This window comes from Ruditapes philippinarum, unplaced genomic scaffold, assembly GCF_026571515.1.
Source record: "Ruditapes philippinarum isolate M1 unplaced genomic scaffold, ASM2657151v2 ctg4526_1_1_1_1, whole genome shotgun sequence".
NCBI lineage: Eukaryota > Metazoa > Mollusca > Bivalvia > Venerida > Veneridae > Ruditapes > Ruditapes philippinarum.
In genome coordinates this window covers 41,869-52,697 of record NW_026864766.1, presented here as the reverse complement: position 1 = coordinate 52,697, position 10,829 = coordinate 41,869, and the positions used below count along the sequence as shown (strand labels likewise).

General features: G+C 33.5%; 1 protein-coding gene and 1 long non-coding RNA gene across 2 annotated transcripts; both read right to left on the bottom strand.

Moving 5' to 3' along the window:
• Nucleotides 1–1,020: 1,020 nt before the first annotated feature.
• Nucleotides 1,021–3,315, bottom strand: LOC132726727 (zinc finger protein 652-B-like). The gene is made up of 2 exons (XM_060712082.1): nt 1,577–3,315; nt 1,021–1,352 (listed from the first exon to the last, which is right to left on the bottom strand). The coding sequence occupies exon 1, from the start codon at nt 3,243–3,245 to the stop codon at nt 2,151–2,153; it is 1,095 nt and encodes a 364-aa protein (XP_060568065.1). The 5' UTR covers nt 3,246–3,315; the 3' UTR covers nt 1,021–1,352; nt 1,577–2,150.
• A 5,303-nt stretch (nt 3,316–8,618) lies between these two features.
• On the bottom strand, nt 8,619–9,566 carry LOC132726728 (uncharacterized). The gene is made up of 3 exons (XR_009625243.1): nt 9,461–9,566; nt 9,151–9,238; nt 8,619–8,898 (listed from the first exon to the last, which is right to left on the bottom strand). It is a non-coding gene; the product is annotated as an uncharacterized LOC132726728 (long non-coding RNA).
• Between the last annotated feature and the right edge of the window lie 1,263 nt (nt 9,567–10,829).

The window sequence follows — 10,829 nt, the reverse complement described above, 5'->3', positions numbered from 1 at the left end:
TGAAACATTTTTAAATGAATGACCATCTTTACGAAAATGTTGATATAGAAAATTTGTAAATTTTGTGCGATTTCTCATTTTATAAAAATGTTCACGGAATCGAATTTTAAGAGAACGTCCTGTCTGACCAACATACTGTATGCCACACCCAGGGGTGTTTCAAGTTAAAACATAAACAAAATGAGTTGCCTTTCAGTCAATATCTGTATTCAAAATAATATTAAAAGTTCTCCCATTTACATTAGAGGTTATTGTAGACCTGTGCGATAAAAAGTTACAACATCCGCACCTCTTAGAATTACACTTATTAATAGAAGGATACACTCTAGCTCTATGAGGATAATTAGTATGTCTGATATTATATTTCTTAAGAATGGTATGTTTTATAGGAGAAAGCCTAATGCGTAAAGAATTATTGAAAATATTAGAGTTAATGGATCGTGGAATATAAAATGAATTAACAGATGAAAAGTTTAATGGCGAAAGAACGACGGATGGTGTTCGTCTAGGTGTACTGTGATTTCCAATCTGTAAAGAATTAGTAGACGTAGAATGTACCTGAAGAGGTGAAAGAAAGTGTGTATTGTTTCTATAATTATATGTAGTAATAAAATGATTCCGTGCCCAGTGGGGCACCAATATTAAAGTAACGAGACTAGAGTATTAGTGCCACAGTGTACACAGAACCTGCAAAAGGGTAAGATTAAAGAAAATTTGGGGTATATGTAACTTGGTTGAAATTGAAAGGTTGTAATAACCAAGAAATTGGGTTCTACTCTTATCTCCGCGGCGTCTAAATATGGATCAAAGATGTCTTTCCAAACAAATAACTGTACACAGTTCTAATGTATTTATTTACGAAAACAATCTTCTAGTTCACATTCACATGTATATTAATCTTACATATCCAAATATCAGTAAACCAATCAACGATCGACAAACTCAATGAATCGCCAATGAATCGTCAATAAATCTCAATCAATCGAATTGATCAACACTCTGAAAGTAAACAAATTATATCAACATAAAAATAAAGTAAAATCCAGTTCCTATATCTGAAAAGCATAATTATCAATTATAAAAACATCCTTATTTAGTTGATCAATTACACATAGATATTTGCAACACATTACACATATCACTCATAGGTACATTAACATATAATATAGTTATATGCTTTCTATTGGCTGTCATTAACATAAATAGTTCATTTAATGAACTTATCATAAAATACATAACATTCATAAAGAATATCCAAACTTACCAGTTTGTGGAACTGAATGTACAATTATATCATATTACATCATCTTTTTCAAAACACACATACTTCCAAACTCTCTGTGCTGTAATTTCTGCAAATTATAATAAACAAAATGTGCAAAGTGATGGGAATGAAATGTGATATTAAGTTAATAGAAAGATAGATTTACTGCTTTTTCTGAAACAATTCTCAAACCACGAAAACTAATGATATTTCAAATAAGACCACAATCATTACTTAATTAAAAAACAAATCTATGACATACACTTTTTAAAACACTGATAATAACCGAATACAACTCAAAATCATACATACCAACTATCAATAATCCAAATTTTAAATAAATTTAAAACACTTAGAAAATGTCTGAACTTAATTTTTACAAAGCCGCTTCAACAAAGACAAAACTAGTCGCATGATCAAAGTTGCGGGAAACCCAGGAAACAACTCAAACAACCAGAAATGTATCAAGACACTCAAATTATCCATCCTGTTACATACTTCCCCACCTTAGAAAATGACGTCCCGTCATTATCATATATACAAAAAATAATTCACATCAAACAATTCTATTTGAAGAAAAACAATTCTCAAAATATAACTCATCAGTATTCTGAATCAATCAGAAAATTTTTACAACTCGTCCAATATCAGTTGACTTCAAGTATAAAGTTAATCTCTACAACAGTCCATATAAATTCAATTCTTCCTCCCCCTTCTTAAATATTGCGACCTCGCAATATATACTGAATTATTTTAATTTATATTGGCTTTTATTCAATGATTAGAATATAAATTTATTTTCAATTAAGGTTTAAAAATTACAAAAATTCAAACAATACATTACATATAAATTAAATACAAAAGTATATGTACTGAATACAATATATCAATCAGACAATGTATTTAATAACTTCTGTGCCACATGAATATCAATCCTGTTCAATACGCCAGAATTCATCAATACATCTAATGCCTGTAGATTGGTATCATATGGTCTTGGTACCATTCGATTCATGTGGTAATCACTCTGCCAATTTGGTGGTTTACGTTCTCTTACAGAACGTCTTGGAGTTGGCTTAGTCCTTGGAGGTGATTTTGGTGGAGGCTCTTCAGGGATTTCTTCAATTCCTGGACCTTCATCAACATGTGAATTTTCATCTGTCACTTCCGTGCTTGTTTCTGAATTGTCATCTGTGTCATTGTCTATACCTGTTTGTATTTCAATAGGTGTGTCATCTGAATCTACATGTTCTTCATGGTGATTTGAATTCACACTTTGTATTTCTATGTCATCCACTTCTTCAATCTCATTAGATTCAAGTTCCTCTTCGTCTGTTCCTTTGTTTTCTGTGTCTACTTTATCTCCTGAGTTCGGTATACCATGATCTTCTGTCAAAGGTAAAGGATTATGGGCGTCCCCAAAGTCAGATGTATTACTAACAACTGCATATCCAATATCTGAGTCTGAATCATCATCATTATCATCGTCATGTTCATTTTCACATACCGGTATTCTTTCTTCCATCCCTTTCGATGCATCGATTATATCCGTATCTAACTCTTCTTCTGTTGTTTCCTGACTTTGGACTGGAAACAAATGGTTTCTATGTAGTATCTTCTCTACTCCTGATATTTCCGATCTCACTTTAAACACAGGTATATCATGTCTAGGTTGTTCAGTGACTTTATATAGTTCCTCTTCAAACTTGTCAGCAATTTTATGCTTACCATCGAATTTCAAAATTTTTACCAGTACTTTGTCACCAACAGATATAGTTGCTGCCTTGGCCTTCTTATCAAAATATTTCTTCTGTTTAAGTCTTGCTTTATCAGAGATATCTTTAACTATTTGATTTTTCATTTCCATACGTTCTTTCAATTCTTTGATGTAATCTGTTTTAGGCATTTCTGTTGTTTCATTTTCATCTGTTGCTTGTTGAAATACAGCATCAATGGGAAGTTTTGCCTTTCTGCCAAACATTAATTCAAAAGGGGAAATTTTCGTTGTTTCATGTGGTGTTGAATTGTATGCATAGACTAGTGTTGGTATGTATTTCATGTCAAGAAGCGTCCGGTTGAATCGTTCTGTAATTCCGTTACCCATGGCGTGATATATGGAAGTCTTTGTCTTTTTCATCTGTGTGATAACACATAATTCTTTAATGATCTCTGATTGAAAGTTTGCTCCTTGATCAGAATGTATTGCTGTAGGAATTCCATAATGTACGATGAAGTTGTTATAAAAAGCTTCTGCTGTTGTTTTTGCAGTTTGATTCTTTGTTGGGATTGCCATAGCGAATTTTGTGAAATGATCCGTTATTACTAAAATGTTTCCAATTCCTTTTGCTGGTTCTAACGTGAGATAATCCATGCACACCATTTCCAATGGGTATGTTGTTGTTATGTTTATTAAAGGAGCTCGACTGTGAACATTTGTTTTACGACGTAAACATCTACTACATTTTGACAAATGATTATCTACATCTGCTATCATCCTTGGCCAATAAAATCTCTCTCGCAAAAGTGCTGAAGTTCTTTCCCTTCCAGGATGGCCTACATCGTCGTGAAGACCCTTTAATATATCGTTGCGATAACAAGTTGGTATGACAAGTTGGTCTATGTTTTGTTCTTCTAAATGTCTATATAAGATACCTCTTTTCATTTTAAAGTTCTTGAAGTTTCTTCTCATTAAGACATCATCCCTGTTTATGTTCTTACTTGGTAGTTTATTGTCTATCACAGCCCTCCGCCACCTCTCAATTGTTTCATCTTGTCTTTGATTTTGTCTTATTTCCCTCATTTCAATTTGTGCCATTGGAGTTTCTGGTGATTCTGTAGCTTCTATTATATTGATACTAGTAGTTGGTAATGTTTCAATGTAAGGAGGAAAAATAATACTGCTGCATATTGTTTTCACTATCTTGTTGTCAATTTTCACCATGTCTGTTCCATTCTGCTGTACTTCCTCATATGGGTATCTAGACATTCCATCTGCATCAGCATTCTTGATTCCTGCCCGATAAATAATATCAAAGTTGAATTCTCCAAGAGCTGATGCCCACCTCTGTCCTGTAGCATCCAATTTAGCTGTTGTTAAGACATGAGTGAGTGGGTTATTATCTGTTAAAACTGTAAAATGCTTTAAAGCCAAATAGTCTGAAAATTTTTCCGTCACCGCCCATTTCAAAGCCAAAAATTCCAATTTAAATGCAGAGTAATTCTTCTCCGATTTTGAAAGTGCACGACTGGCATAGGATATTACACGTTTTTTGTTGTCTTGGACTTGGTAGAGGATAGCGCCTAAAGCTTTGGACGATGCATCTGTATGCAATTCAAAAGGAAGATCAAAATCTGGATACGCCAAAATTGGTGAAGTTGAAAGAATTTCTTTAAGTCTATTGAATATCTCTTCCTCAGTTTCGGTCCATTTCCACTCTTTAAAATGTTTCTTTGATTTCTTTGATGTTGGAGGTAGCAATTCCGATAATGGTCTTGTTATTCTGGAAAAATTATTGATGAATCTTCTATAGTAACCACAGAATGCTAGAAATGATCTCAGGTCATCTGATGTTTTTGGTAAAGGCCAGTTCTTTATTTTCTCAATCTTTTCCGGGTCTGTCTCAACTCCTTCCCTACTCACTATATGTCCTAAGAATTTCACTTTTTCCTGAATGAAGAAGCATTTTTCTGCTGAAAGTTTCAAGTTGCACTCTTTTAATCTGGTAAGAATTTTGTCCAAGTTTTCTAAATGTTCTTCAAAAGTGTTGCTGAATATGATAAGGTCATCCAAATAAATTACACAGATCTTCATATTATACTCTCCTAAGCATTCCTCCATTAATCTTTGATATGTAGCTGGTGCATTACTTAGTCCGAATGGCATTTTATTATACTCCCAGAATCCTAATGGTCCACAGGTGAAAGCAGTCCTCTCTTTGTGTGTTTCCTCTATTTCTACTTGATGATACCCAGATTTCTGGTCTATGGTTGAAAAATATCTGCTTCCTTTCAAAACATCAAACACTTCTTCAATGCGAGGTAGAGCGTACGAATCTTTGACCGTTTTATTGTTTAGCATCCTGTAATCTACACAAAGTCTCAGTTTGCCATTCTTTTTACGAACAAGAACCACGTTTGAAGCCCAAGGAGATTTTGATTTTCTAATAATGCCAGCTGAAAGTAATTGTTCTAAATGTCTTCTTATTTCATCAATCATCATCGGAGGTATTCTTCTATGTCTTTGTTTGAATGGGAGTTCATCTATTAAATCTATTCTGTGTTTCATCATAGTACAATTTCCGATATCAGTATCACTGTGGGAGAAAATATCTTTGTGTTTATATAGCAAGTGTTTGATCTGTAACGTTTGGTGATCATCGAGTTGTTTGCTATTGTCTATGTTAATTCCTTCTATCAGGTCATCATGTATATATGTATCTTCCATCCTATTAAAAACTTCTTCATCAACTGTCACTGGTTGTAGCTCACCCAAAATAGCTTTTGGAGCAATAGTCACTGAATTGCTTGTTAAGTTAGAGATGCTGATTGTAACTTCATTATTCTTTCCATAATTGTAGTTTACAACGCTTGGTGTGACATCAATGTAATCAAATAATGATGATTCTTTAGATTCCTGAGTAATTGCGACTGTGGGATGATAATCTATTTCCTTGTCCATGTATCCTTGGATATTCAAAGTTTCATTTGGATGGATGATCAATCTATGAGGTGTAGCATTTCTAATTATGGCTAGTCTATCTTTGTTCTTCTTTAATTCTTTTTCCCTTAAAACAAAGCATCTAAATGATAAATACCAAGAAGTGTGTAGTTGCGCCTTCTGTAGAAACTGTTCCCCAAAATTTTGTTTGCATTCCATTAGTAATTCGTTCAATATGTTTGTCCCAAGAATGACTGGAGTTGTTGTGGAATAATCTGTATCTGGTGTTACTAAGAACAGGCATGTCAGAGATTTAGATTTTGGCAGTCCCACTTTAATGCTGAGTTCTAATTCAAGATATCCTAAATAAGGTAATTGTTTTCCATCAGCACATTCAATGTTCAATATGTTTTCCAAAGGCTGAATTTTAATATGTTGAAGATGGCTGTTATGGAAAGACTGCGAAATCAGGCTAACACAACTTCCACTGTCTAATAAAGCTGTTGTATCTATGTTGTTGATGGATATATTAACCTCGTTGGTATTTCCTACTAATTTGGAATCTCTATTAATAGTAGTGCCCTGATTGGATTCCGAAATCTGAGCACTTATTCTTTTGGGCAGTACTTAGCAATGTGTCCTTTTTCATTACACTTAAAACATGTTGGCTGATTTAGTGGGCAGTTTCTAGATAGATGTCCCTTCTCATTGCAATTATAGCAAGTTGGCTGAAACGTGTTTGTACCAATAGGTCTTGCCGGTCTAACGTCATTTCTACCTCTTCCTCTATAACCTCTGTAATTAGAACCTCTCCATGAACCTCTGTATCCTCTTGGAAATCTATTGTAATTGTATTGATGTTGATCTTGTTTCTTTTCCTTTTCAATATTATCAATTCTGTCATTCAGCTTCTTTAAAAGATCTTTCACTTCTGACATTTCTGAAGTTTCTTTCTTCTCTAAATTTGCTGCCACATTACATCTTTTAGTAGTAGATTCCGATTCTGACTTTAGTTCAGCTTCTATCTTCCTCAATTCAATTTTGAAAAGATCATAATCATCTATAGTGTCACACTTATAAGCTGCTAAATGTTTAATGTCTGGTCTTAATCCTTGGTACAGTACTTGCTTTAATATTTCATCATCTGTTTTCTTCAAAGCTTTCAAACTGACTGCCTGCGTAAATATTTCTTCCAATTTTGATGAAAAACTAAGAATAGACTCATTTGATTGTTTTGTGGAATAGAATTTTCTAAGAATGCTCTTCAAAAGTGTTGTTGAATATGATAAGGTCATCCAAATAAATTACACAGATCTTCATATTATACTCTCCTAAGCATTCTTTGTTTCTATATTTCCAAATGTACTTTCCAATTTCGTCAACACTTCTTTCACTGTAACTCCAATCCCAAGTCGTCTCACTACATCACTTGCATTTCCTTTAACTGCTCTACGAATACCAAGAAGTAGCTGGTCATCTGTTAAACATTTGTCAGCTAACAATGAACAAATTTCAAAATAAAATGTCTCCCAGCTCACGTCTCCTTTATTATCTTCTCCGTAAAATGTAGATATTCTCGGAAACTGGTAACTCCCTTTAGAACTACTCTCATCTGTGACTACCTTAGTTGAAGGTCCACTTTTAAAACTTTTGACATACTCAACGAATGTAATTAAATCTTCTGGAGTTTCCATTTTCTCTGGTTTCACAGATAATTTATGAAACACATCCAATATTTGTCTTTCCTCCTCACTTATGACATCCTCACTCTTCTTCGTTTCCTTCCCTCCGGTTGCCATATTTAATTCCTAAATTCACTTCTCTCAAAATCACCAAATGAATCCACTTCTGAATTAACTCACTTAAGTTTTCACTTAACTTAAGTTTTCACTTCACTTAAGTATTCACTCAACTTAAGTATCCACTCAACTTAAGTATTCACTTGATGTTAGTATTTCCTCAACTTAAGTATTCACTATCCACTTAAGAATTTCTCTCCACAATTCACTTAAGTATTTCACTTCACTATTCACTTAATTATTCACTTCACTATTCACTTAAGTATTTCACTTCACTATTCACTTAAGCATTTCACTTCACTATTCACTTAAGTATTTCACTTCACTATTCACTTAAGTATTTCACTTCACTATTCACTTAAGTATTTCACTTCACTATTCACTTAAGTATTTCACTTCACTATTCACTTAACTTAAGTTTACTTAATATATGCTCACTCAAGTAAGTGCACTCCGGACGTATCCCAATTTCACTCAACTTAAGGTGATTGATGAACTATCCAATATAAATGAATCTATAATTCAAATAAATCAATCCCACTCAAACTAAGTTTTTACTCAACTTAAGTTTTTACTCAAATAGTCACACTTAGTTAGGTAATTATGTTCAACGTGTACTTTTCCGTTCAATCACATCGTAATATTTGCTCCTCTAATGATTATCTAATTTCATCAAAATATAAACGCACCCAATGTTCAAATAAGTGTCTTTTTTATATTTTATGAATCACAAATCACAACACAATTATAGTATTTTTCCTTTCAATTAATACAATATTCCTTCCAAATTGTTGAAAACCCTTTTTCACAATTCAACCACTTGCAATCAATTAATTTCACTTTGCAATAGTAATCAAACAATATTCTTTAGGCCTTTTCAATATAATAATGTGTCCCCCGTTGGGCGCCATTTGTAACTTGGTTGAAATTGAAAGGTTGTAATCACCAAGAAATTGGGTTCTACTCTTATCTCCGCGGCGTCTAAATATGGATCAAAGATGTCTTTCCAAACAAATTACTGTACACAGTTCTAATGTATTTATTTATCTTCTAGTTCACATACATGTATATCAATCTTACATATCCTTACATATCAGTAAACCAATCAATGATCGACAAACTAAATGAATCATCACTGAATCGTCAATAAATCTCAATCAATCGAATCAATCAACACTCTGAAAGTAAACAAATTATACCAACATAAAAATAGAGTAAAATCTGAAAAGCATAATTATCAATTATAAAAACATCCTTATTTGGTTGGTCAATTACAAATAGATATTTGCAACACATTGCACATATCACTCATAGGTACATTAACATATAATATAGTTATATGCTTTCTATTGGCTGCCATTAACATAAATAGTCCATTTAATGAAATAATCATAAAATACATAACAATCATAGAGAATATCCAAACTTACCAGTTTGTGGAACTGAATGTACAATTATATCATATTACATCATCTTCTTCAAAACACACATACTTCCAAACTCTCTGTGCTGTAATTTCTGCAAATTATAATAAACAAAATGTGCAAAGTGATGGGAATGAAATGTGATATTAAGTTAATAGAAAGATAGATTTACTGCTTTTTCTGAAACAATTCTCAAACCACGAAAACTAATGATATTTCAAATAAGACCACAATCATTACTTAATTAAAAACAAATCTTGACAAGCACTCTTTAAAACACTGATAACAACCAAATACAACTCAAAATCATACATACCAACTATCAATAATCCAAATTTTAAATAAATTTAAAACACTAAGAAAATGTCTGAACTTAAATTTTACAAAGCCGCTTCAACAAAGACAAAACTAGTCACATGATCAAAATTATAAAAATATAATAAAGTAGAAATAAATATAAACCATTAGTCTATGAAGGCTGGACATGGAGGGGGACACCGACACTGAACGCCGAACAATCCCTTGAGGATGAAAATATAACAACATTGATTGCATGTACGGGGAGACTTTTTACAGCCGCCACACGGCACAAACAGCACGGTTGTGAGCATAAAATATGATAAACAAGATCAACAAGGAAAGGCGGCGTTCAATGAACGCAACCCGCATATGACCCAGCAGCAAGAACCATGGCAAGGAGCCCAGGCGGACCCCAAACATAAAAAGGACAGGGCAAAGACAGGTTAATCATTAAATGATAAATAATTTGTAACTGATTAGGAATTCAAAGAAAATAATAATAGGCCCACAAAGGGGAAGGGGACAGGAGACCGGGGGAAGGGGGGTTAATCAAAGAAATAAAAACTAGAGGCAATGGGGAAGATACTTACCGTAGACGAGAAAACAACAAGGGACACAAGCAAAAGTGTCACCAAAACAGTATGAAACAACATAGACATACATCTGAGGAACACAGTGGGGCGCCGCCTTGGAACGGTCAGCAGCATAATAATGACTGCTGGGGAGTTTAAACCGGTTAATGGTGCACCAAACCTCGCTCTTAGCCCACCATGTTCCTATAAACGAGACAGTGTAAATAAAATGAATCCCCGCCAAGTGAAATTCTAACAGTTGTCATGGTTACAAAAGGTTAAATAAGTAAAACACTAAAATGATCATGTAGAAACATATAAAAGTAAACCCAATGACCATAACAAAAGTACTCAATGTCCTAAAGGAAGACAGAGCAACAAGAAAATCACCTACAAGGGCCCGACGAAGCAAGGCAGAAGACGAACATTAAGACAATTCAGTCCCAAAGGGCTTTACGAACTATCCATCATAGAGTCTCCCACTTGGTCCGTCAGATGCAATCAAAAGAGGAAAGCGTAGTGTCCAACTGTAAAAGGGTTGAACACTAAACATGCAGTGTGTCTTAAAATAGTAGGATCATAACCTCTTTGAATAAAACGTTTAATGATTTTAGTAAAAACAACAGAAAAATTACCATGGCCCAAAATCTTACGAAGTTTGTAAATCACATCGCCATAAAAACCAGGCTGGGTAATCCCTTGTCGCAGAAGAGTTTTTAAATCAATATTGAATTTAGAAATTAAATCAAAGTTACGATTGTAAAATTTAGTAAAATATTTCCGTAATTTATGATAGCGGTAGCCCTGTTTTAG

Coding starts and splice junctions, on each gene's coding strand:
- LOC132726727 (XM_060712082.1), bottom strand. CDS start 3,245: ATGTTTGGCAGAAAGGCAAAACTTCCCATTGATGCTGTATTTCAACAA.